This window comes from Saimiri boliviensis, chromosome 19 (genome assembly GCF_048565385.1).
Source record: "Saimiri boliviensis isolate mSaiBol1 chromosome 19, mSaiBol1.pri, whole genome shotgun sequence".
NCBI lineage: Eukaryota > Metazoa > Chordata > Mammalia > Primates > Cebidae > Saimiri > Saimiri boliviensis.
The window spans coordinates 38,703,690-38,730,447 of NC_133467.1; the positions used below are offsets into that span (position 1 = coordinate 38,703,690).

The 26,758-nt window shown below is 42.8% G+C and overlaps 1 protein-coding gene across 9 annotated transcripts in view; it reads left to right on the plus strand.

The window, feature by feature from the left end:
• The first annotated feature begins 1,386 nt into the window (after positions 1 to 1,386).
• The window catches only part of POGZ (pogo transposable element derived with ZNF domain), a 60,054-nt gene continuing 34,682 nt past the window's right edge, over positions 1,387 to 26,758 (plus strand). For 2 of the 9 annotated variants that reach the window (XM_039460153.2, XM_039460157.2), the window contains exons 1-3: positions 1,387 to 1,728; positions 20,213 to 20,337; positions 21,314 to 21,472. In XM_039460153.2, the coding sequence (XP_039316087.1) occupies positions 20,214 to 20,337; positions 21,314 to 21,472 (283 nt within the window). In that variant the 5' untranslated portion in view covers positions 1,387 to 1,728; position 20,213. Of the gene's footprint in view, positions 1,840 to 2,247; positions 6,817 to 8,277; positions 8,322 to 15,797; positions 18,153 to 20,212; positions 20,338 to 21,313; positions 21,473 to 26,758 lie in introns of those variants that run through there. The other 7 variants (XM_074389792.1, XM_074389793.1, XM_074389790.1 and 4 more) reach the window with 6 other exon arrangements.

Here is a 26,758-nt window from a genome sequence, read left to right on the forward strand (position 1 = left end):
GCTTGATCTTATCGGCTGGGAGACTAAATTGGCACGCAGAACATGGGAAAATATGTTGGAATATTTCAAAGATAAGTAACAGGTAGTATACACAAATATATGTAATGAATTATAGTAATTACACGACAGCATAAAATAGGATTTGAGTTTTATGTAGTTTGTCTTTTGGTGATTGATCCCATAATCCTACCATGAGCTTCTCCAGATCAGGTCTGGAACGTCTTCAGAGTATTTTCAGAAGGATTAGTGATTCTTCTCATTCAAATAATGAAGTCCCTCCTAAGCATCTGACACTAGTGGAAGTCACTCACATGGTTTTGGTATGAAATGGAATGAAGCTAGGTGATGGCAGAGTGTGTGTATGTGTGTGTGTGTGTGTGTGCACATGCGCACACACAGACACACACATGGGCAGGTGCATACAATTTGGAATGCCTACTTCCACTGGCTGTTTTCACAGTCCGTGGAGCACATACATAAAGAGAACGAATAAATATAGTTCTGTATCTCCCCTTTCTGCGTTAAGTGCCTTGATTTCACATTTGGAGCAAATATTTGTGTACTGCTTAAAGAGCAAACATTTTCAAATATTCAAGGAAAAGAGTACATTTTTATCATCTCAGAAGGCAACAAAGGACAAAATATCTTAGCTACAGGAGAAGAGGTTAGTTTTTGTATGGGGAAGAATAAACAGGTGGATGATCATGAGCGGACTGGCCGATTTCTTTGAGCCAACCCATCTCGGCCTTGATTGGCGCAAAAAGCATATGGATGTGGATGGTGTGTGGTTTCTTAGAACTGGGGATCTCTGCCGAATGTACTCACAATGGGAGCAAAGCCGTTTCCATCACAGTCATTGCCTTGATTCACAATCGTGTGCCACTTCTTTCCGAGATCCAGAAGGACTCGAGAGTCAAAATGGCTTTTAAAAGTTCTTCACTCCAACAAGGCCGCAGCCACAAGGCTGCTTGGCCGAGCGTCTCTTGAGGAAGAGTGAGTGCCATTTTGTCCTTTGTTCCGATGGCAGTTGTTGGTGCCACTGGGCCTCACCACCTGGCCCGTGTCACCAAGTCCCCTCTTGACTGGGTCTGAGCCCTGAGTGCAAAGTGGGGGAGCCTCCCAACACTTCCCTGGAAAAGTCTAGGCGAGGAAATTGGAGATTATTTTCTTTGGGAGTCTCGTTTTTCTCACCGAAATTGAGATACAGCTTCTGAAGCTAATTGTTCTTTTTTCATTATAAAAAAATGTTTTTATTTATTTATTTGCAGGCCCAGCCAAACTTGACCAGAAAAGAAGCCCGGGCAGGGGTTTGGATGAGCCCATGACGTGTGGCGCGCTGCGACCAATTGGGAGGCCGTGAGAGGGGGAGGGCGGAAGTGACGAGCCGTATCCCTCCGCGGGGCGAGAGGGTCGGTGGGGGGAGTCGGCGTCTCTCTCCCCCGCGCCAGCTCCCGTACACGGAGCCGCATTCCTCGGCCCCCCCACCCCCCTCCCTCGGGGCCCCCCCGCCCCCCTCGGGAAAAAAATCCACCCCAAATCACTCGAACCCGAGGGAGGCTTCCTTTCACCCTTGGGGAGACGAGCTTTCAACGGTTCCCTCTTGGTCTCCCCCCAAGCCCCCGTCCCCTCCCCTGCTCCCACCCCCTTCTCCCGGCGCCGGGTGCAAGGTCCCTTTAAGGCGACGGCGCCTTCCTCGGGTCAGACTACCGGCGGCGACGACCACGGGAGGTGAGTGAGCAAGCGAGCCTTCTCTCTCCCCACCCCCTGCTCCCGGGGGTTCCGTTATCTTTTCGCTCGGCGAAGCGTTCCGAGGCCAGACAATGAGAGGGGGATGGGCCGGTACGCGCGGGGGTGGGGGCGGGGGGCCGGCGGCGCGCGCCCCCGCCCACCGCGAGCGGCGGCGCGGCCCGCGGCAGGGGCGGCCGTGGGGTGCGGCGCGCGAGCGCGAGTGTGTGTGTGCGTGCGTCCCGGGCCGCGGGAGCCGCGCGAAGGGCCGGCGGCGGAGGCCCCTGCCTGCCGGCTGGCCGGCCGCCCCCGCCCCCCGGCGCCCGCCGCGGCGCGCGCGCGCGCACTCGCGCCCCACGGCCCCGCACACAGCCCGACGTCCACACGCACGCCCGGCGCGAGGCGTCTCGGAGGAGTGGGCGGCGCGGGCGCGGCTGGCGGCCCGCGGCCCGCTGGGGAAGGGGCGGGGGCGCGGGCGGCGGCGAGACGGCGGGGCGCGGCGGGAGGGGCCGGCGAGGGGGCGAGGCCGCGCGGCGGAGGGGGCGGGCGGCGGCGGAGCGGCCCCTGGGGTGGGGGTGCTAGCCCCTTCCCGCCCCGCCCCCGCTCCGAGAGGGAGTGGGACGCTCGTTTTGAGCGGGAGGAGGAAAATGAGTGATTGCTGAGCCGATCCCTTGTGTTATGTAATCTCTGCTTGGTCTAATAGTACATCCTAAGCCTTAGTGCACTGTAGCTAGTTTACGAAGTCTCCTCCCTGGGCCCCCAAATTTCTTTAGGGATGGCGCCGTGATTTATAAAATGGCATGGGGCGGGGAATCTTTATTTTCTGGTGATTATGTCCTGCCGCGGTGGGCGCCATGTTTATCCCGGGGACTATTTTCTCTAGATTCTTGGCACCTTTTGCAAAGGAGTACTGTCATTGATCCACTTGCTTTGCCTCTTTTCTGCGTGTTGTTCTGATTTCCTTCCTCTCCAGATGTGGGATTCCCTCAAACTGCTAGTAGCGCTGAACGTTTCTCGGCTTACTTGTGTTAGACTTTCTTAGCTCAGAAAAAGGTAGTGCTGAAGAGTCCTCAAGAGTCATTTGGTGGCCAGTCTCGTTTTCCAAATGGAACTTAAGATACAGTTGTACCATCTCAGAGCAGCTGCTGTTTTGGTGCAGGGGGTAGCCGGTTCCTCCATGCTCATAGACAACATCTCACCACAGCTCAAAACTCCACAAAGATGGAGTTTTGCTTTTTTTTTTTTTTTTTTTGGACGGAGTTTCACTCTTGTTGCCCAGGCTGGAGTGCTGTAGCTCGATCTGCCCACTGCAATCTATGCCTCCCGGGTTCAAGTGATTCTCCTGCCTGAGCCTCCCAAGTAGCTGGAATTACAGGCATGTGCCACCATGCCCGGCTAGTTTTGTATTTTTAGTAGAGACAGGGTTTCACCACGTAGGCCAGGCTGGTCTCGAACTCCTGACCTTAGATGATCCACCCACCTTGGCCTCCCAAAGTTCTGGGATTACAAGTACCTGGCTGGGGTTTTACTTCTAAGGTAGTTTACCCTACCAGGGAAACAGCAGGAGCAGGAGGAATTTCGAGACCTCGTAGCTCAGGGTCTGAGAGCTTGAACTCTGAATTCGAGCTGTTAGCACAATTGTTCTCAAGTTCTGGGTGCATAAAAAGTACCTTGAAGATTGTTAAATGTACAGTTTGAAGGAGCCTCATCCCCCAAGTTTATTTGAGTGGGGCAGAGGGGGGAATGTCATCTCTACATTTTAAAATAAGCAGCCCTGCAGTGGAGACTGATTAACCCCTACTTTGAGAATTACTGGTTTAGCATAAAAGCGTTCAAAATGTTAAAACAATTAAATGACACCTTGTGCCCTTGATTTCCTTCCCTTTTCTTTCTTTTTTTTTTTTTTTTTGAGACGGAGTTTCGCTCTTGTTACCCAGGCTGGAGTGCAATGGCGCGATCTCGGCTCACTGCAACCTCCGCCTCCTGGGTTCAGGCAATTCTCCTGCCTTAGCCTCCTGAGTAGCTTGGATTACTACAGGCATATGCCACCATGCCCAGCTACTTTTTTTTGTGTTTTTAGTAGAGACGGGGTTTCACCATGTTTACCAGGATGGTCTCGATCTCTTGACCTTGTGATCCACCCGCCTCGGCCTCCCAAAGTGCTGGGATTACAGGCTAGAGCCACCGCGCCCGGCCGATTTCCTTCCCTTTTCAAGAGCTATGTTGGTGGTGTATGTCAAACTAAAGGAGGTAACAGAATGGACTCTTGGGACAAATATGATTTCGTTGGAGTTTCCACTCCCATCTTGAACTAGTGGTATAATCTACGAAAGCAGTTCTCAAAGTGTGGACAGATGACCCGCGGGGATCTCCTTGTACCCTTTCAGGGGAGCCTCAAGGTCATAACTATTTTCAAAATAATAGATGACATTTTTTTTCAGACACACTGATGGTTCGAAGCAATGCTGGATAAAACTCCTGGTAGTACCTTAGCACAAAGCAAGTCAGTGGCACCAAACTACTTACTTGAGAATGCCCTTGAAGCAGTAAATATTATTATTTAATTTTATTCCGTTTTTATTTTTTTGAGACAGAGTTTTGCTCTATTGCCCAGGGTGGAATACAGTGGCACAATCTCCACTCATTGCAACCTCTGCCTACCGGGTGGTGGTTTTTTTTTTTTTAAAAAAAGACGGGGTTTCACCATGTAGGCAGAGGTGGGTTTTTTTTTTTTTTTTTTTTAAAGACGGGGTTTCACCATATTGGTCAGGCTGGTCTCAAATTCCTGACCTCGTCATCCACCCGCCTCGGCCTCCCAAAGTGCTGGGATTACAGGCGTGAGCCACCGCACCCGGCCTGGGTTGTGTTTTTAGTAGAGATGGCATTTCCTCATGTTGGCCAGGCTGGTCTCTTAACTCCTGGCTTCAGGTGATCCACCCACCTCGGCCTCCCAAAGTGCTGGGATTACAAGTTTGAGCTACCATGCCTGGCCTACTATTATTAAGTCTTAGTTTTTGACTGCATGTCTTTTTCAATTTTTAAGAATTTGTGATGAAATAAGAAACATGGGTAAAACATTTGTGCTGCCTATGGAGGTGTGATTGTTGTCGTGAGAGAAGCCATTTGTGAGATTGGGTTGTGAGTGGCTTATTTCATGGAGTAGCATTTTTAGTTGAAAGAATGACTGGCAAACTGGTTTTTCACACTTCATATTTGGCAGATATTTCTTGAAAACGAAGTGAGCTCGTCACTTTTAAGAAAACAATTGACAGTATTTGTTACCAGTGATAAAGTTTGAGTGAAAATTAGAATGTTTAAAAAGTTCACAGCTGGAGTTTGACAGCTTCTAGTACTTAAAAGACTTTGCTTATGCTATCACTGGTTAAGGACTGTAATTTTAAAAAATGTATAATGAAATGTGTCATTTGGAAGATGGGCAAAACTCTGTAAATGACCAATGCATGATGTTTCAAAATTATTCGAAGGTAAAAGATCCTTTAAAATTACCAGATATAGCAGTGGATTTTAACAGTAAAAAAGTAGATTGATATGGTTTAAGAAACTACTGTTTGACCTAGCGTGCGGTGGCTCACTCCTGTAATCCCAGAACTCTGGAAGGCCAAGGTAGAAGGATCGTTTGAGCCCAGGAGTTTGAGTTGAGCCTGGTAAACATAGTGAGACCCTGTCTATATTGATTTTAAAAAAAGAAAAAGAAAAAGGGAACTACCGTTTATTGAGTTTTAGTATTTACCACTATCCACAGTTATCCGAAAAGGTTATTAAAATGCCTCTCCCTTTTTTGACTAGATTTTCATTGTATTCTTTTTTTTTTTTTTTTTTTTTTTTTTGAGACGGAGTTTTGCTCTTGTTACCCAGGCTGGAGTGCAATGGCGCGATCTCGGCTCACCGCAACCTCCGCCTCCTGGGTTCAGGCAATTCTCCTGCCTCAGCCTCCTGAGTAGCTGGGATTACAGGCACGAGCCGCCATGCCCAGCTACTTTTTGGATTTTTTTAGTAGAGACGGGGTTTCACCATGTTGACCAGGATGGTCTCGATCTCTCGACCTCGTGATCCACCTGCCTCGGCCTCCCAAAGTGCTGGGATTACAGGCTTGAGCCACCGCGCCCGGCTGATTTTCATTGTATTCTTAACCGAAACAACATATAGCAACAGACTGAATGCGGAAGTAGCAGTGAGAATCTAACCATCAAGTTAGACATAAAAGAGATTTGCATAGATTCAAAATAGTGTTACTTTTCTCACTTTTTGGAGGGGAAGTATTTTTTGTTAGAAATGTTTATATTAACTTGTAATGGGGCTTGTATTAAAATATATCCATAAATATTAAAATTTTAAAATTTTGAATATGGTGAATGTGGAAAGATAAAATTCATGTAAACAAAAAATCTTTGGCGTCTTCAATAATTTTCAGAGTCCAAAAAATGAGAATCATTCCATCAGTCCTATGTTTCTGCTCTTCAGATCATTCAAATCTAACTCCCTTTGGGAATTTTGGGGGAATTTACAAGTAGTCAAAGTTGATGGAAGAGGCAGTGACTTGGGGAAGAGTTCTAGAGCAAAAAAATCTTAATTTGAATCCTAACGGGGATATTTACTAACTGTAGCCTTGAGGATGTTCTCTCTAAACCACTGTTTTGACCGTATCTGTAAAATACAAGCTTTAGAGTTGGTTGTTTACAAACCCTAGAGCTAGTGGATGCCTTTGTCATAATATCAATATGGTAACATTTTGATAGATTCTTTGGTATTCTTTTTATGATACTAAGCTATATCCATGATATATATATTTTTTGGGGTGGGGGTGTGGGGGGGCTGGAGTCTCACTCTGTCACCCAGGCTGGAGTACAGTGGTGTGATCTCAGCTCACTGCAACCTCCACCTCCCAGGTTCAAGCAATTCTCCTGCCTCAGCCTCTCAGTTAGCTGAGATTACAGGCTTGTGTCACCACGCCTGGCTAACTTTTGTATTTTTAGTAGAGACGGGGTTTTACCGTTTTGGCCAGCCTTGTCTTAAACTCCAGACCTCGGGCCATCCACATGCCTCAGCGCTCCCGAAGTGCTGGGATTACAGGTGTGAGCTACCACTCCTGGCTGGAAACATGTATATTTGGTGTGGGGGGGGGGGCGGGTGCGGGAGAGAGAGAGATGGAGTCTTGCGTGTGTGTGTGTGTGTGTGTGTGTGTGTGTGTGTGTGTGTGTGTGATGGAGTCTTGCTCTATTGCCCAGGCTGGAGTGCAGTCATGGCAATCTTGGCTCACTGCACCCTCTGCCTCCCAGGTTCAAGGGATTCTCCTGCCTCAGCCTCCGGAGTAGCTGAGATTATGCCACCACACCTGGATAATTTTTGTATTTTTTTAGAGACAGGGTTTCACCATGTTGGTTGGGCTGGTCTCAAACTCCCGACCTCTTGATCCACCCACCTCGGCCTCCCAAAGTGTTGGGATTGCAGGCGTGAGAGACTGTGCCTGGCTGAAAAACATTTTTATATGTAACCAAGGGGAGGGGAGCAGAAGGGAGATACTAACCCATTGCTAGGTTTTAGCAGAGTTAAAAGAAATTGAGAGCATAGAATTGGAATTTAGACAGCACACAACAGTCATTGAAGAAAAGCTTTCCATCACAGTAGATACTTTCCTTGGGAAAGGGCCACCTGAATATTGAACCCTTTTAAAAGAGAGAACTTGTTGCTTGCTTTAGTTGTTTTAGTAAAGAGCACAGAACTAATATTTGGGTGCTTCCTGATAACAGGATTTGCTGCCAAACAAGATCAAAGTATTTTGAGTTTGGAAATGGTAGGTTGTTAAGATTACTTAAAACCCATTTTTTTTTTTTTTTTTTTTGAGACTGAGTCTCGCTCCATCACCTGGCTGGAGTGCAGTGGCGCGACCTCGGCTCACTGCATCCTCTGCCTCCTGGGTTCAAGCAATTCTCCTGCCTCAACCTCCCAAGTAGCTGAGACTACAGGTGTGCGCCACCACGCCCAGCTAATTTTTGTATTTTTAGTAGAGACAGGGTTTCACCATGTTGGCCAGGATGGTCTCGATCTCTTGACCTCGTGATCTGCCTGCCTCGGCCTCCCAAAGTGCTGGGATTACAGGTGTGAGCCACCACACTCGGCCCATATTATTCTTATATATGTGTTACTACAATAGTTACATGTTGTGAGGGACAAAATGGGCTGTGCAAAGACTGAATAAATGAAAGCTTATTACATGTCTAACTATAATTAGTTTTATACACAGATTAAGTATTCAGCCCTATAGGTTTTCTGGTATTCCTTTTTAGAGCCAAAAATTGAGGTAACTTGAAAACATAATTACCAGTTATGTTGAGGATTATCATTGTTTATTTTTTACCCTGGAACAAGAAAGTGGTGTTCTTAAAATGTTTGTTTTCTGTAAAACATTTTTCCTGTTCCAAATGTTCTTTTTATGTTGATTTTTGGGCAGGTATGTACTGGCAGTAAATTGAAAACGTTAGATACCAAATTCTTCATTTCTGGATTCTTCATCTTCATTTCTGGACTTTACAGCTATGAAAGAACAAGACAGAGGAATTCAGAGCTTCAAGAACCAAGTATGTCAGGAGAGTTTTAGAAAACAGATCTTTTTCTAATTTTCTTTGAGATGAAGATGGACAACATTTGCTGTTCCCTAAATAGCTTAAAAGTGGACAGATGTATCTGCAGGATTCTTTTTGCTGCTTTTAAATAGTGCATTGTTTTAAAAGGTCTGTCTGTGTCTTGGTTTTACAGTTATATAGATTTTTATTGACTAGCTGATCATATAGGGTCTTAGTATAAAGTACACTACCGTATTTGCTAGCATTTAAGAAATAATCTCCCTCCCCCTAGACAGGTATTTATTTGGTATTCCCATATTATGGATGGAAGGATGAGACAAGAGACTGGGTATTGCTAATAGTTCTGTATGAGCCTGCAGTGTTAAGTAAAACCTACTGAGCGTATAAAAATCATGTTACCAACACAATTACTACGAAGTAGAGAAACCACCTGTTACTAAGATGTCAAATAATGCATTAATGGAAGAAGGTAATGTACCTCCTTGGTAGCCTACATAATCCACCTTAGATTAAGTTGTTATTTAACTATTGTGCAACATCTTAAGTGAAAATGGCTGCATAAAAATTAAAAAAAAAAAAAGCAATGTATATGTACAAGCTACGTGAAAATTGCTCCTGGGAACAAATCAGTAAGAAATTGAGCCAACAAGGTTACCAGTTATTTAGTAAATGCCAAAGATATATGGCAGAATATGGTAGTACTAATATCACAGCTAAGTTATTAGTACGTAGTTCCACTCCTCACCCCCCTCAGTGTTGTGTTGTGTTGTGTTGTGTTGTGTTGTGTTTGATACGGAATGTTGCTCTGTTGCCCAGGCTGGAGTGAAGTGGTGCAATCTTGGCTCACTGCACCCTCTGCCTCTCAGGTTCAAGTGAGTCTTCTGCCTCAGTCTCCTGAGTAGCTGGGACTATGGGCATGCACCACCACGCCTGGCTAATTTTTGTATTTTTAGTAGAAATGGGGTTTTACCATATTGGCCAGGCTGGTCTCATAACTCCTGACCTCATAATCCACCCGCCTCAGCCTCCCAAAGTGCTGGGATTACAGGGGTGACTTGGCGTCAGTTTTTATTAAGAAAAGTTCATGCATGTGAAAAGGAGGAAAGAGGCCAGGTGTGATGGCTCATACTGGTAGTCCTAGCAGTTTGGGAGGCTGAGACGGGCAGATCATGAGGTCAGGAATTCAGGACCACCCTGACCAGAATCGCTTGAACACGGGAGGCAGAGGTTGCAGTGAGGCTCTACTGCACTCCAGCCTGGGTGACACCTTGAGACTCTTATCTCAGAAAAGAAAGGGGGAAATAATTTTACAAGGAACACTTGCAGTGAACCCACCACCTAGACAATGATTTTTAATGTTTGGTGCATGCCAAATATTTTTATTTTTTATATTTATTTTTTGAGATTGAGTCTCGCTTTGTCACCCAGGCTGGAGTGCAGTGGTGCAATCTCGTCTCACCGCAACCTTCGCCTCCTGGGTGCAAACAATTCTCTGTCTCCCCCTTTCGAGTAGCTGGGATTATAGGCGTCTGCCATCATGCCCCGCTAATTTTTTTGTATTTTTAGTAGAGACGGGGTTTTAACCATCTTGGTCAGGCTGGTCTTGAACTCCTGACCTCATGCACCTTGGCCTCCCAAAGTACTGGGATTACAGGTGTGAGCCACTGCACCTGGCCAACACATGCCAAATTATTTTTTAAAAGTTGGCATACTGGTGTCTATAAAAAAACATAGAAATAGCCTGCTTGTAGTTGCAATTACTTGGGAGTCTGAGGCAGGAGAATCACCTGCGCTCAGGAGTTTGAGAATGCAGTAAGCTGTGATTGTGCCACTGCACTCCATCCTGGGGCATACAGTGAGACCCTGCCTCAAAAAAAGAAAAAAAAAAAAAAAAAAGAACCAAGTATCTGTGTATTTGCTTAACACCTTGAAAGTCACACTCAAGAAATTTCTATTAAATATTTCGTTTATTTCCTAAGAATAAATACATTTTCCTACATGAATATAATATGATTATTCTTTCTTTTCTTTTAAAAAATATTTTAGAGAGATTGGTTCTTACTGTTTCCCAGTCTGTTCTCTTTTTTTTTTTTTTTTTTGAGACGGAGTTTCGCTCTTGTTACCCAGGCTGGAGTGCAATGGCGCGATCTCGGCTCACCGCAACCTCCGCCTCCTGGGTTCAGGCAATTCTCCTGCCTCAGCCTCCTAAGTAGTTGGGATTACAGGCACGCACCACCATGCCCAGCTATTTTTTTTGTATTTTTAGTAGAGACGGGGTTTCACCATGTTGACCAGGATGGTCTCGATCTCTTGACCTCGTGATCCACCCGCCTCGGCCTCCCAAAGTGCTGGGATTACAGGCTTGAGCCACCGCGCCCGGCCTTCCCAGTCTGTTCTCAAACTGACCTTAAGCAATCCTACCATGTTGGCCTGCCAAAGAGCTAGGTTACAGGTGTGAGTCACCACGCCTGGCCAACATTGACATTTTTAAATCGACTATATTTGTTGTTTTATAGAATGTTCCATATTCTACATTTAATTATTTCCTTCTAGAATGTCCCACTTTTTCATTATTTATTTGTGGTGATAATTAATTTGTTCTTTTATTGTTGTATTTCTTGTAAACACAGAGTTAAATTTAAATAATGGATTTTGGCCAGGCTCAGTGGCTCACACCCGTAATCCCAGCACTTTGGGAGGCCAAAGCGGGTGGATCACCTGATGTCAGGAGTTAGAGACCAGCCTGACCAACATAATGAAAACCAGTTTCTACTAAAAATATAAAATTAGCCGGGTATGGTGACGCATGCCTGTAATCCCAGCTCCTCGGGTGGCTGAAGCAAGACAATTGCTTGAAACCGAGAGGTGGAGGTTGCAGTGAGCCAAGATCGTGCCATGGCACTTTGGCCTGGTCTACAAGAGTGAAACTCCATCTCAAAAAATAAATAAATAAAAAAAATAAAAATAAATAAAAATTGATTTGATTCAGGTTAAATATTATTGTCCGTAGTACCTCATACATAGTTTTTGGTTTTTCTTGTTTGCAAAAAAACAAGCCATAGACAAAACAGCTGATAATTAATGTGAATTGTTAGTAGTTTAGGTTTTTTTGTTTTTTGGTTTTTGTCTTTTTTGAGACAGAGTCTTGCTGTTGTCTCCCAGGCTGGAGTACAGTGGTGCAATCTTGGCAACCTCCGCCTCCAGGGTTCAAGCGATTCTCCTGCCTCAGCCTCCTGAGTAGCAGGGATTACAGGCATGTGCCCCCACACATAGCTGATTTTTATATATTTTTTAGTAAAAACGGGGTTCAACCTTCTTAGCCAGACTGGTCTCAAACTTCTAACCTCAAGTGATGCACCCGCCTTGGCCTCCCAAAGTGCTGAGGTTACAGGCATGAGCCACTGCACCCAGCCTGGCTAATGTTTTTTTTTATTTAAATGTATTACGATCATAACCTTTGACTTTTGAGATAAAGAGCCATTACTGTAACTTTTAAGTTCAAGCATAAATAAGATTTTGAGGAAGAATATAGAAATAGGTTTGGATTTTATCATTTTGATTCACTGCTCTCTGCAAAAATGATTTTGAAGTTGAAGAAGTAAGAAGAGTTTATATGTAGCAAAAGTAACCTGTAGGGGAATTGTAAAGGGGCCACAACTAGAAAACATTTAGAACTGGGAGGCTGGGCACAGTAGCCCACGCCTGTAAACCCAGCACTTTGGGAAGCCAAGGCAAGCAGATCACTTGAGTCCAGGAGTTCAAGACCAGCCCGGGCAGTAGGCAAAACTTTTATTATCTCTATAGAAAATACAAACCAGGTGTGGTAGCACATGCCTGTAGTCCCAGCTACTTGGGAGACTGAGGCAGGAGGATTGCTTGAGCCCAGCAGCTGAGATCACGCCCCTGCACTCCAGCCCAGGTGACAGAGAAAGACCCTATTAGAAAAAAAAAAAAAAAAAATTTTTTTTTGAACTTAGAACTGGGGATTAGACAATTATTTTCACAAAAATTATTCACCAGCCAATACAGATAGTGGCAAACAACTATAAATCCATAATTTTACAGGGTAAACATCATGATGCTCTTGTTTTATGTACTTGGGTAAGAACAAGAGTGGCCTAAAAGTTGTCAGATGAATAAGACGATAAAATCAAGTTTATGGCTGGGTGAGGTGGCTCACACCTATAATCTTAGCACTTTGGGAGGCTGAGGTAGGTGGATCACCTGAGGTCAGGAGTTCGAGATGAGCCTGACCAATATGGTGAAACCCCTTCTCTACTAAAAATGCAAAAATTAGCTGAGTGTGGTGGCAGATGCCTGTAATCCCAGCTACGCGGGAGCCTGAGGCAGGAGAATGGCTTGAACTCGGGAGGCTGAGGTTGCGGTGAGCTGAGATTGTGCAGTTGCACTCTAGCCTGGGTGACAGAACAGAGAACAAGACTCTGTCTCAAAAAAAAAAAAAAAGGCCAGGCATGGTGGCTCACGCCTGTAATCCAAGCACTTTGGAGGCCAAGACGGGTGGATCACCTGAGGTCAGGAGTTCAAGACCAGCCTGACCAACATGGTGAAACCCCTTCTTAAAAAAAAGAGAGAGAGAAAAAAAAATACAAAATTAGCTGGATGTAGTACATATGTCTGTAGTCCCAGCTATTTGGGAAGCTGAGGCAGGAGAATTGGTTGAACTGAAGAGCGGGAGATTTCAGTGAGCTGAGGTTGCGCCATTGCACTCCAGCCGGGGCAACAAGAGCAAAACTCCATCTCAAAAAAAAAAAACCAATATAACCATTTGAATAATTCATAAGAACCTTGTTCTGTTCTGATGCAGAGAGGACAAATATTTTAAGAAAGAAGTTACAGTTCTTTATAGAATGCAGGATGATTTAAAAAAAAAGTTGTCCTCGTTTTCAGAACACGTATTCCGTTTGATCAGTGATTTTCAGCCTTGGCACTATTTACATTTAGGGTCAATAATCTCCAGGCTATCCTATGCATTGTACGATTTTTTTTTTTTTTTTTTTTTTGAGACAGAATCTCACACTGTTGCCCAGCCTGCAGTGCAGTGGCATGATCTCGGCTCATTGCAACCTCTGCCTCCCAGGTTTAAGTGATCCTCCTTGCCTCAGCCTCCCAAGTAGCTGGGATTACAGGTGCCCACCACTACTCCCAGCTAATTTTTGTATTTTTAGTAGACAGGGTTTCACCACCTTGGCCAGGCTGGTTTTGAACTCCTGACCTCATTATCCACCTGCCTTGGCCTTCCAGAGTGCTGGGATTACAGGATGAGCCACTGCACCCGGCCTGTAGCAGCATGTTTTGTAGCACTTCTGGCCACTTACCCACTAGATACTCCAGTAGCACCCCTCCTCATTCCCACCCTGATTGTGACTACCAAAAATGTTTGTAGACATTGCCAAAGGCCCTCTGTGGGGGTGGGGGGCAAGCTTGACCCTTGATGAAATTAATTATCATGTATGAAGACTTTTATTATTTATGTCTTTTATAAACTATATTTCCTTTTATGTAAGCTATGTACAGCTATTGAATGAATCTCTTCTGCAGGTGTAGTGCATAGCTTGGGCTGTGCCTGGTATATGTTGGAGAACACTGGAATATGATGAAATACTTTAGCAGTACTGGGAATTTTATTGAAGGCTAGAAATGAGCTCTTGTTTTAAAAGTGAAGGTGTAGGTTTTCTGCTGCATCTGAATCTCCGTTTTCTCCTTCTGCTGCCCTCCACATGCATTTGCTTGAAAAAGATCCTTATTAGCTTAGGAATAGTTGAGAATTTTGTTTGATACGTTTGACATGATCTGCCTGTATCCTATGTTCAAGAAAAGATAGTTTTGTTTGTTTGTTTTTGAGACAGGGTCTTGCTCTGGTGCCCAGGCTGGAGTGCAGTGGCACAGTCACAGCTCACTTCAGCCTCCACCTCGCAGACTCAAGAGATTCTCCCACCTCAGCCTGTTGAATAGCTGGATCTACAGATGTACATGCCACCAACACCCTGTGAATTTTTATATTTTTTGTAGAGATGGGATGTCACCAAGTTGCCCAGGCTGGTCTTTAACCTCTGAGCTCAAGCAATTTGGGCTCAAGCAGTTCTCCTACCTAAGCTTCCTGAAGTGCTGGAATTACAGGCAAAGAAAAGATAGTGTTGAAAAGTTACTTGTTAAAAGGCTTGATTAGATGTGTCCTCTTTGTTAACCTTTGATTATATTGTTCTTAAATTTTATCTTTTTACAATAATTTTTTAAAAATTTTAATAGAGACGAGGTTTCTCTATGTTGTACAAGCCAGTCTCGAACTCCTGAGGTCAGGTGATCCTCTAGCCTCAGCCTCCCAAAGTGCTAGGATTACAGGTATGAGCCACCAGACCCAGCCAGAATTTCTCAGCTATATTTAAATTCTCTTAGTGATCCTAGGTATTTTGTTAAGGGAATACATACAGTTGGGATAGGATAAGAGTGGAAGTAATGAGTTGTTTAATAAATATAAGGCTGAAACATTTCAAGTAAAAATTTCAGAAGAAATAAGTTTTTTTTAAGTTTCTAAGAAATATATTTGTGGATATGAAATTTTTCTGTCAGATGACATAAGAGCAAAGTTGAAGATAACTAATAGGGATTTGAATGGAGGTTATCTTTTATTTAAAATAAGCAAGAAGGACCCTAATCTTTTATTGTGGTCTTGGAAACTCATTCCCCACCAATATTGTCATTCCTTGAAAAATGGCTGATTCTAGGTCTGGAGCAGGAAATGTATGAGATGAGCTGGAACATCTTGACTATCAGCAAAGATTTTATCAAATGATACTAGGGTTGTGTCAGAAGGACTCAGAAGCCAGCCGAAGAAGTTTCCCTGGCCAAAATAGGACGCTTTGAGTATCTATAAAGATAACTGCATGGATCAAAACATTTTAGAGGCTGGGCACAGTGACTTATCTCTGTAATCCCAGCACTTTGGGAGTCTGAGGCAAGTGGATTGCTTGAGTCCAGGAGTTTGAGACCAGCCTGGGCAAAATGGTAAGACCCCACTCTCTACAAAAAAATATAAAAAATTAACTAGACATAGTGGCTTTAGGCTATCCCAAGAGTTAGTTAACTCTCTGTCCCAAGAGCTACTCAAGAGGTTGAGGTGGAATGATTGCTTGAGCCTGGGAGGTGGAGGTTGCAATGAGCTGAGATTGTGCCACTGCACTCCAGCCTGACTCCAGCCTGGATGGATGAGACTGCTTCTCAAAAAAACAAAAAAGAAAAAGAAAAAGAAATTTTAATGGGGACTAGATATTTGATATTAAGGGATTATCCATTTTTTAGACATGTAATGGTAATACAATTTTTTTTTTGAGACGGAGTTTCACTCTTGTTACCCAGGCTGGAGTGCAATGGCGCGATCTCGGCTCACCGCAACCTCCGCCTCCTGGGTTCAGGCAATTCTCCTGCCTCAGCCTCCTGAGTAGCTGGGATTACAGGCACGCGCCACCATGCCCAGCTAATTTTTTGCATTTTTAGTAGAGACGGGGTTTCACCATGTTGACCAGGTTGGTCTCGATCTCTCAACCTTGTGATCCACCCGCCTCGGCCTCCCAAAGTGCTGGGATTACAGGCTTGAGCCACCGCGCCCAGCTAATTTTTTTTTTTTTTAAGATGGAGTCTTGCTCTGTTGCCCACTGCATTATGGAATGCAGTGACGCGATCTCAGCTCACTGCAACCTTCTACTCCTTGGTTCAAGCGATTCTCCTGTGTCAGCCTCCCAAGTAGCTGGGATTACAGGTGCAAGCCACCACTCCTGGCTCATTTTTGTATTTTTAGTAGAGGTTTCACCATGTTGGCCAGGCTGGTCTTGAACTCCTGACTTCAGGTGATCTGCCCACCTCAGCCTCCCTAAGTGCTGGGATTACAGGTGTGAACCACTGGCCCGACCATATGATTTTTTAAAAACTATAATCTTTTAAAGTTCTTGTCTTTTAGAGGTATTTATTAATATGGTGTTTTATTAGAGATTTGCTTCAAAATAATATGAGGAAGTGGGGGCATAAATGAAAAAATCAATTTTGAGTTGATAATTTTTGAAACTGAGTGATGATACATGTCTTAATTTTTTATTTAATTAAAATTTGTATCTCATTAAAATTAGCAGAAAAGGAACCACTACGATTTCGATTCAGAGACTCATAGTTGTATGAAAATTTGCCTCTTCACTTCATTACAGTATGGTTCCCAAATTTACTATCCATCCAAGTGTTCCTCTTTTTTGAGACAGAGTCTCGCTCTGTCACCCAGGCTATAGTGCAGTGGCGCAATCTCAGCTCACTGCAACCTCAGCCTCTCAGATTCAAGCAGTTCTCCTACCTCAGCCTCCTGAATAGTTGGGATCACAGGCATGTGCCACCACGTCCAACTAATTTTTGTATTTTTAGTAGAGACGGGGTTTCACTATGTTGGCCAGGCTAGTGTGGAGCTCTCGCCCTTAGGTGATCCATCCGCTTTGACCTCCCGAAGTGTTGGGATTACAGGTGTGAGCCGTCCCGCCCGGCCATTTCCCTCTTGATGTGGTACTGTATTCACTATGGGCTGGCCTTGAATATCTGAAATTTGCATCTCTGTTTAGCAGTTTTGAAATAAAAAATGAGAAATTAAAACGCCCCTTAATTAAGAATTACACTTCAACATGATTTTTTTTAGTGTGATAAGTATCCAGTTCTTTATAGAAGAAAATTGGAAAGGGGGAAAAATTTGTTTTTTTTTTCCATATGAGAAATTAAAGATTTGGTATGGAAAGAGGTTAAATATGTGGAATGATAGTTTGGAAAGATCTATTTTTTTTTTTCCAGGAAGATTTTTAGAATCTGGATGTACATGTTAACACTGCATGTTTGGTAATTCCTGTCTTCTTTGTTCAAAAATAGTTGAAAGGCTGTCCTTGCCATGATCAGGGCTATTAAAAAAAAAAAAAAAAGTTGAAAGGATTTGTATGCCATGGATCACTTGGAAGACCACAGAGAATGTTGGTGTTCTTGAGAATCTTGGTAGAAATATTACATACTGCATTTTATTATGTTAGGAAAGATTTCTTTTTGATAACTAGAAAACTACAAGAAGGATCTAAATTTTCATTTTCTATTTTTGGTTTGCCTAGTATTTACATTAGGTCGATATCTCTTTTGTATCATGTTTTTGACCCTGAGTTACAGATGCTGAAAGTGAAAGGAATTGATCACATCCTGAGATAACAAAGTATAGGTCAGAATCAAGGACTAAGTGTTTTGAAAAACTTGGTTTCAGTGTCTTTCAGAGATGTTTTGTGTATAAGTCTGTGAAATACGTTCAGTCAGCAGAACTAATACTTTCTGAGTTGACAAACCTTATTTATTAACTCCATCTTGTATGTTGTTAAAGAACATGAAAAATATTTCCCTGTAAGTTGGATTTTCTTTCTTTTTTTCTTTTCTTTCTTTCTGTCTTTCTCTCTCTCTCTTTCTTTCTTTTCTTTCTTTCTTTCTGAAATGGAGTGTGGTTTCTGTTGCCCAGGCTGGAGTGTAGTGGTGCAATCTTGGCTGACTGCAACTTCTCTCTCCCAGGTTCAAGCGATTCTCTTGCCTCAGCCCATTTGTTTTTTATTATTTTATTTTCTAGAGATGGGGTATTGCTCTCTAGCTCTCCAGCCTAGGCTGGAGTACGGTGGTATCATTGCATTTACCATAACCTCAAGCCCACTGTAACCCTCGATGAACTCCTGGGCTCGAGTGATCCTCCCAGCTTAGCCTCCCAAGTAGCTGGGACCACCAGCATGTGCAGCACTCCTGACTAATTAAAATGTGTGGGTATGTAGTCTTGCTCTATTACCCAAGCTGGATTTCTTTCCATTTCTCTTAGAAGGCCTTTTTCATGTGAGGAATAACAAATAGATTTTGATGGTCAAATGGAAGAAATTTTCAGTATTCTTACTAAAGTTCATTGTTTTATGAAAGATATAACTGAAACTTGTAAGATATTGTAAATACTTAAGATAAAAGAACACCCTTTTGGATATGCTATTAAAATAACCACAGGCATGACATTGAAACCACAATTTGTATTCTGATTGAAAACCGCAATTTGTATTCTTATTGCTCTTCATATTCCAAAGGAAAGTGTTCCACAGATTGCTTAGCATATGTGCGGAGAGTTTGCTTGTAACTGGTCGGGACAAAAGTAAGATAATCAGCAGAGGTTATTATCCACAGTTTATATTCATTCTGCTGAGTCTTGGATATTTACACATTAATTATCTGTTGACTGTAAGCTCTAAGAAAGTTATATAGCAAAGAACAATGGAATAAAATTTATTTAAGGAAAAAGTTGTTTAAAATATATTTTGTAGTGGAATTAGACTGGAAAACAAAGGCATGTGTTGTTTTTGTCTCAAAGAATACCTGTGATATGGATTTGATTTATTTTTAATTCAGTTTCTGGCTAGTGTTGTCTTTATATAATTAAGCATGAAAATAAGAGAATTTAAGTCGATCCCTTAAATCTTTTTTTTTTTTTCTCACCCCCTCTGTGGCTTTGGTTTAGAAAGACAGAAATAATTAAAATAGAAGATTAAAGGCCAGTTAGAATCCAGTTAAGCACTTTACCCATTAAAACCCAAACTGCCCTTGGCTATAGCTAACTCACTGGGGCATTGCAAGATACTTTCAATTTTTAAGGGAAGCAATGCCATCTGTTGGGCATCTTGCAAACTACTACTGTCAAGTTGTATGACCCTAACCAAATACTTAATAAACAGAAAGGTTAGTTGTTTGGTTTTGGTTTTGGCTTATGGATGTAGTAGCAGGAATTACTAAGACACTAAGGACACTGAGAGCCTTTGAAGTAAAGACTTTGTTTGAACATTGAGCAGTAATAATAGTACTCTGATTCCAAGACAAAGAAACTGACCCTAAGTAAACTGTTACTGGGGGCAGAATAGCAGTAACTCTTTGTTTGCAATGCTGAGATCCAGACTTTAATTGTTTAAAGGGGCATCTAATTTAGGCAGTGTTTTCAAATTAAGGGTTGACTCCAAAATCACAGTGGAGTAGCCTCCAGAATTTCCTAGACTAGAAGTACAAGGTAGTAGTAAGACTGGGACTAGTATGTCAAGAGGTTCTCATCTTAGGCGCAGAATTTAAAGGAGTACAGAGAGGTTCGGTAATCACAATAAATGCATCATTTTTAAAAGATGAATATTAATGCAAACCCCTTATAATGAACAAAATCTCTATTTTAAATAAAGACTGGATCCGATCCTGCACTTGTTTGACTCACCTCACTGTCCTCATCCTAACCCTGGCCCTGGGTATTACACATTAAACTTTTATAATTTTATTTTTTTATTTTTTATTTTTTTTTGAGAGAGAGAGAGCCTCACTCTGTCCCCTAGCCTGGAGTGCAGTGGTATGATCTCAACTCCCTGCAACCTCTGCCTCCTGGGTTCAAGCAATTCTCATGCCTCAGCCTCCCAAGTAGCTGGAATTACAGTGTGCACCAACACGCCTGGCTAATTTTTGTATTTTAAGTAGAGATGGGGTTTTGCCATGTTGTCCAGGCTGGTTCTCTAACTCCCAACTTCAGGTAATCCACCTGTGTTGGCCTCCCAAAGTGCTGAGATTACAGGCAGGAGCCACCACGCCCGGCCTGTAATCATAATTATCACAGAATTTGCTGTGGATTGGATTCTAATATTCAACCATAAAAGTTGTAATTCTGAACTCTGGGAAATGGAGGAAGGCTAGGGGATATGGTAAAGGAACCCAAGGAGGTAGGTTACCGATGGAATCAAAGTTCTGATTTCATATTTGATATAAAGCAATATCTCCTATTCCTAGGCCCATATCTTATTTGAATGTTTTTCTTGTAGCATGGCGGACACCGATCTGTTCATGGAATGTGAGGAGGAGGAGTTGGAGCCATGGCAGAAAATCAGTGATGTCATTGAGGACTCTGTAGTTGAAGATTATAATTCAGTGGATAAAACTACCACAGGTAACAAAAGCTCTTCTCATCAAAGATGGTTGTTTGATTAAATTGAATGGCATTTTGGTTCAAAAAGTGTGAGAAGAAAAAGAACTTTGAGAATCCAGGGAGACCTCATTGTGGCACTGGTTCTACCTTTTTTTTCCAAGATCTAGTCTGTGAAAACCTCAGTTTCCTCATCCATATAGCTAGAAACTATATATTTAATTCATCAAAAACATTGGAAGGTTGGATTAACCAGTGTTTATCAAATATCTAGCAGTCTTCTTACTAAAAGATGTATGAACAAGAATTCAAAGTGGTGGTGTGTGTGTCAGTGCTTATTTATGTACCCAGTCAAAAGGAGGTTCCCAGAGTCTTGATTTTTTTTGTTTGTTTTATTTTGTTTTTCTTGAACTTGGTTTCCTTTGTGAGCTGAGTAGAAATTGCTTTGTGTCTGCCTTCATGGACAGTTTACAAATTTAGGCTTGTTAGCTTTTCTTTCATAAAGGTGATACTGCTGGGTCAAATTCTAGATTGCCCTGAATTCAGAAAATGGGTGATAGTTCTTTTTTTCCCCTAAATTGTACCAGTTGTTCTTTATTTTTATCTCCCTGCCTTGAGAGCTGAAGATGGCATTGGTTTAGGCTGAACTAGGACACAGGTCAGGGTCTTTTGGATGGCTTAATATGCATGGTTATGAATACCACTAGTGGCAAAAATGAACCTTTGAGTTTGCTAGTGCCATGTAAGCAAAACATTAAAATCCCAGTTCAGTGGGCTCAGTGGTGTAACTTAATTAAGCAGGAGATGTGAGACAAAGAAGGAATTGTGTCTAAATGGTGGACTAAGGGATAAGTAGGAGGAGAAATCACATGAACAATTAGATGTATGAAACCGGAAACTGGCTATAGCCCACAAGAAGATGGAAAGGGAAGATTAGAGCAGTATCCTTTAGTGTCATCTGTCCCTGTCTCCAAGTGACTGTGCCTCCCCTTCCCCACAGTTTCTGTGAGCCAGCAGCCAGTCTCGGCTCCAGTGCCCATCGCTGCCCATGCTTCTGTTGCTGGGCACCTCTCTACATCCACCACCGTTAGTAGCAGCGGGGCACAGAACAGCGACAGTACAAAGAAGACTCTTGTCACACTAATTGCCAACAACAATGGTAAGTGGGATTATTGGGAAATAATCCTGGGCTAGAGGGATGAAAGAATAAAAAAGGTCTTAGGAACAGCCATACCTGTTCAGTTAGATACAGATGTGCTTCTACTAGTTGGAAAATGAATTGAGTAATGGTATGAAGTGATTCTGTAGATTGTACAGTCCTTCTAAGTTAGTGCTGACTTGATACTGGCGTTTCAAGTGAGAGAACAGTAGATTCTTGCTACTGATAATTTCTAGGACAGAAAATATCAACTCAAAATTCTTAACTGTTAAAGAGATCTGGGGCTTTTTTGGTTTGGTTGGTTGGTTGTTTTGTTTCTTTAATTAGAAGAATTCTGTTAGTTTGGTAAGAATTTCCCAGGGCAGTTTTTCTCTGGCAGATTTATTTGTTTATTGGTTTCTGAGTATGGAAGATAGGATAGGGTTGTTGTCTACGTGAATGAAATGTTGAAAGACTAGTGTTTATAGTGTTTTTTTTTCTAGAGAGGCTATATAGTAATTGGTTTCTGTTTAGTTTCTGATGTCTATTTCTGTACTCTGAAGATGAGTTACTGACCAATTATATCTCAGGATTCACAACTGAAATAGGCACTTTTCATAGAATCATCGCATTGCTACAAGAGACTTTATTTTTTAATTATTTTATTTCCTTTAAAACTAAAATAGCTTTATCACTACAAAAATAATATATGCAGCTGGGCACGGTGGCTTATGCCTGTAATCCGAGCAGTTTGGGAGGCTCAGGCTAGCAGATCACCTGAGGGCGGGAGTTCGAGACCAGCCTGGCCAATAATTGTGAAATCCCTACTAAAAATACTAAAATCTCTACTAAAAATACAAAAATTAGGTGGGTGTGATGGTGGATGACTGTAATCCCATCTACTTGGGAGGCTGAATCGGGAGAATCCCTTGAACCCAGGAGGCGTAGGTTGCAGTGAGCCGAGATCATGCCACTGCACTCTAGCCTAGGCAACAAGAGCAAAACTCCATCACTCTCACACACACATGCACACACACACACACAAACACACACACGTGTATGTATGTATGTGTGTGTGTGTGTGTGTGTGTGTGTATATATGCATTGCAGAAAAACTATAAAGTGAAAAAAATCAGAAGGAAGAAAAAACATTTTTTCACCATAATCCCACCACCTGGAGATAACTGATTGTTACTTTTATTCTGTATGTATATTTATTTATATATATCTCTATATGTTATATGTAGTGATTTTCTTTTTTTTTTTTTTTTGAGACGGAGTTTCGCTGTTGTTACCCAGGCTGGAGTGCAATGGCGCGATCTCGGCTCACCGCAACCTCCGCCTTCTGGGTTCAGGCAATTCTCCTGCCTCAGCCTCCTGAGTAGCTGGGATTATAGGCACGCGCTACCATGCCCAGCTAATTTTTTGTATTTTTAGTAGAGACGGGGTTTCACCACGTTGACCAGAATGGTCTCGATCTATTGACCTCGTGATCCACCCACCTCAGCCTCCCAAAGTGCTGGGATTACAGGCTTGAGCCACCGCGCCCGGCAGTAGTGATTTTCTTTTTGCAAAAAAGATTATACAAATTGTACGTTACTCTTTGCCCACTTTTTCCCCTTAATAGTTTATATCTTATTTTAATAGTCATCTATAACATTTTTGATGACTGACTGTATTTTCCATTATTTGATTAACTTATTAACAATAGGTTGTAAGAGGGTATATTGCTATTTTAAAGAGCTTCAGTCAACATTTTCTATCTCTCTTTTCTCATATCATTAATTAGTTCTGCAAATATATTTCTTTTTTTTTTTTTTTTTTTTTGAGACGGTGTTTCGCTCTTGTTACCCAGGCTGGAGTGCAATGGCGCGATCTCGGCTCACCGCAACCTCCGCCTCCTGGGTTCAGGCAATTCTCCTGCCTCAGCCTCCTGAGTAGCTGGGATTACAGGCACGCACCACCATGCCCAGCTAATTTTTAGTATTTTTAGTAGAGACGGGGTTTCACCATGTTGACCAGGATGGTCTCGATCTCTTGACCTCGTGATCCACCCACCTCGGCCTCCCAAAGTGCTGGGATTACAAGCTTGAGCCACCGCGCCCGGCCTGTAAATATATTTCTAAAAGTCAAATTGTTGGCTCAGAGGTCATCACAGTTTATAAGAATTGGGATCAGTATTGTTCCTGGATTGGCCATCTGGAATTGTTATATCAGTTTATATTTCTGTTAGAAGAGCGTATGATTTTTAATTTGGAGATGCATCAGTTTATGTATGCACTCCCCTATTCTTGGACGTTTATTAGGGTCCCATCTTTTGTGATTACAAATGATACTGTGGTGAACATTCTCAGGCATGCGTCTTTGCCCACTGTGTAAGCGTTTCTTCAGTATAAAGTCTTAAAGGTGAGATTTGCTGGATCAAGTGTTTATAATTAAATAGACGTTGTCAAGTTATCCTAATAGGTTGCTCTAAATAAGTGTCCACCAATAGCTCTTTCTCCGTTTTGTTGTCAACTTTAGGTATTATCAGACTTTTAAAACTTTATAATTTCCAAAGGTTTTCAGTATTTGGGTACTCAAAATATGATTATGTTATGAGAAATCTTTCGACTTCTAAACAACTTATAAATAGGGACCTTTCTATATGTAAAGACGGGGAACCATTTATGTAGAGAATTCTCTTATTTTACAGATGTGGAAACTGAGGCCTAGAGAGTCTAAATAATTTGCTTTAGTTATAAATAATAACTTAATAGTTACTAAGTGACTGAACTGGATTTGAATTCTCTGGACTTAAAAGCTTTCGGAATTTCCACTGTATTATATTGCGTGTGTGTGTGTGTGTGTGTGTGTGTGTGAAGCCAGTCAAATTTAGCAGTCGGGGGGGTGTGTACCAACTTTTAGTGACACTAATGTTTATAAGTTCTGATAACCCACTACCATTGGACTAGTCCAGTGTGTCTCTTAAACTGTTAAAAATCTGATAGCAACCAGCGTACCTAACCTTTTCTTTGCTCCCAGGGTTCCAAGGCCCACACGGAGATGGCTGTGCAACTTTTATTTTTCCTGAGTCAGGATCTCGCTTTGTCACCCAGGTTGGAGTACAGTGGCGTGAACACAGCTCACTGTAGCCTCAACCTTCCTAGCTCAGCAGTCCTCCCACCTCAGCCCTCCAAGTAGCGAGTACAGGCACATGACAGCGTGCTGGGGTAATTTTTGTAATTTTTTTTTTTTTTTGAGACAGAGTTTCGCTCTTGTTACCCAGGCTGGAGTGCAATGGCGCGATCTCGGCTCACCGCAACCTCCGCCTCCTGGGTTCAGACAATTCTCCTGCCTCAGCCTCCTGAGTAGCTGGGATTACAGGCACGCACCACCATGCCCAGCTAACTTTTTGTATTTTTAGTAGAGACGGGGTTTCACCATGTTGACCAGGATGGTCTTGATCTCTTGACCTCGTGATCCACCCGCCTCAGCCTCCCAAAGTGCTGGGATTACAGGCTTGAGCCACCGTGCCCGGCCAATTTTTGTAATTTTTATAGAAACAGGGTTTTACCATGTTACCCAGGCTGGTCTCAGGCTCCTGAGCTCAAGTGATCCTCCTCAGCTTCCCAAAGTGAACATTTCTATCAGGTATGAGTGAGCCACCATGCCAGGCCAGCTGAGCATCTATCTTTTTTTTTTTTTTTTTTTTTTTTTTTGAGACGGAGTTTCGCTCTTGTTACCCAGGCTGGAGTGCAATGGCGCGATCTCGGCTCACCGCAACCTCCGCCTCCTGGGTTCAGGCAATTCTCCTGCCTCAGCCTCCTGAGTAGCTGGGATTACAGGCACGTGCCACCATGCCCAGCTAATTTTTTTGTATTTTTAGTAGAGACGGGGTTTCACCATGTTGACCAGGATGGTCTCGATCTCTTGACCTCGTGATCCACCCGCCTCGGCCTCCCAAAGTGCTGGGATTACAGGCTTGAGCCACCGCGCCCGGCCGAGCATCTATCTTATGACATGCTAAGATAACCTAGTCTCTTTGACTCCTTTAGTGTACCCTTGATTCTTGAGCCGGCCTAAGTTCAGTGTACTAATTTTTTCTAAAAGATATAAATTGACTTTATTTACTTCAAAAGCTTCTAATATTTAAGTTAAGATGTTAACCCATAACCCATGTTCCTGAAGAAAAGAAGACAGTGGGTATAGACTGGTAACTACAGTCTTGTGTATTCCTAAATTTTGATGCATAGATAAGCATAAATTAATTGGTCTAATTTATCTCGCTTTATGTGTCTATATAAAAAATACATACAGTTCTTTTTATAACTTTTTTCATCATACACTTTTTTTTTTTGAGATGGAATCTCCCTCTGCCACCCAGGCTGGAGTGCAGTGGTGCGATCTTGGCCCACTGTAACCTCCGCCTCCTGGGTTCAAGTAATTCTCTTGCGTCAGCCTCCTGAGTAGCTGGGATTACAGGCATGCACTAACGTGCTTGGCTAAGTTTTTTTCTATTTTTAGTAGAGATGAGGTTTTACCATGTTGACCAGGCTGGTCTCGAACTGCTGACCTCAGATGATTTGCCTGCCTTCGCCTCCCAAAGTATTGGGATTACAGGCATGAGCCACCACTCCTGGCCCTAGAGATAGGGCTTCAGAATGAAGTGAGTAAGAAATATTGCCTCTTACAACCCAGTTTCCCTTTAAGCCTTCAGTTTAATTGTATTGGTATATTAGCCACTTACTACATTAGTAACATAGCAAATGAAAATAACTTTTTTTTTTTTTTTTTTTTTTTTTTTTTGAGACAGAGTCTCAGTTCATCACCCAGGCTGGAGTGCAGTGGCACAGTCTCATTTTAGTAGAGACAGGATTTCACCATGTTGTCCAGGCTGGTCTCAATTTCCTGACCTCAAGTGATGCATCCGCCATGGCTTCCCAAAGTACTGAGATTACAGATGTGAGCCTCTGCTCCCAGCCAGCAAATGAGAATAACTTTTTAACAATTTGGTATTGTTTCACTTAGTGTACTGGATTCTTTAGAAAGTTTAGAAATTTGGGCCAGGCACAGCGGCTCTTGCCTGTAATACCAGCACTTTTGGAGGCCAAGGTGGGAGGATCACTTGAGGTCAGGAGTTCAAGACTAGCCTGGCCAACATTGGTGAAACCCCATCTCTACTAAAGTACAAAAATTATTCAGGTGTAGTGGTGCCTGCCTATAATCCCAACTACTTGGGGGGCTGAGGCAGGAGAATCGCTTGAACCCGGGAGGTGCAGGTTGCATTGAGCCAAGACCTTGCCATTACACTCCAACCTGGGTGAC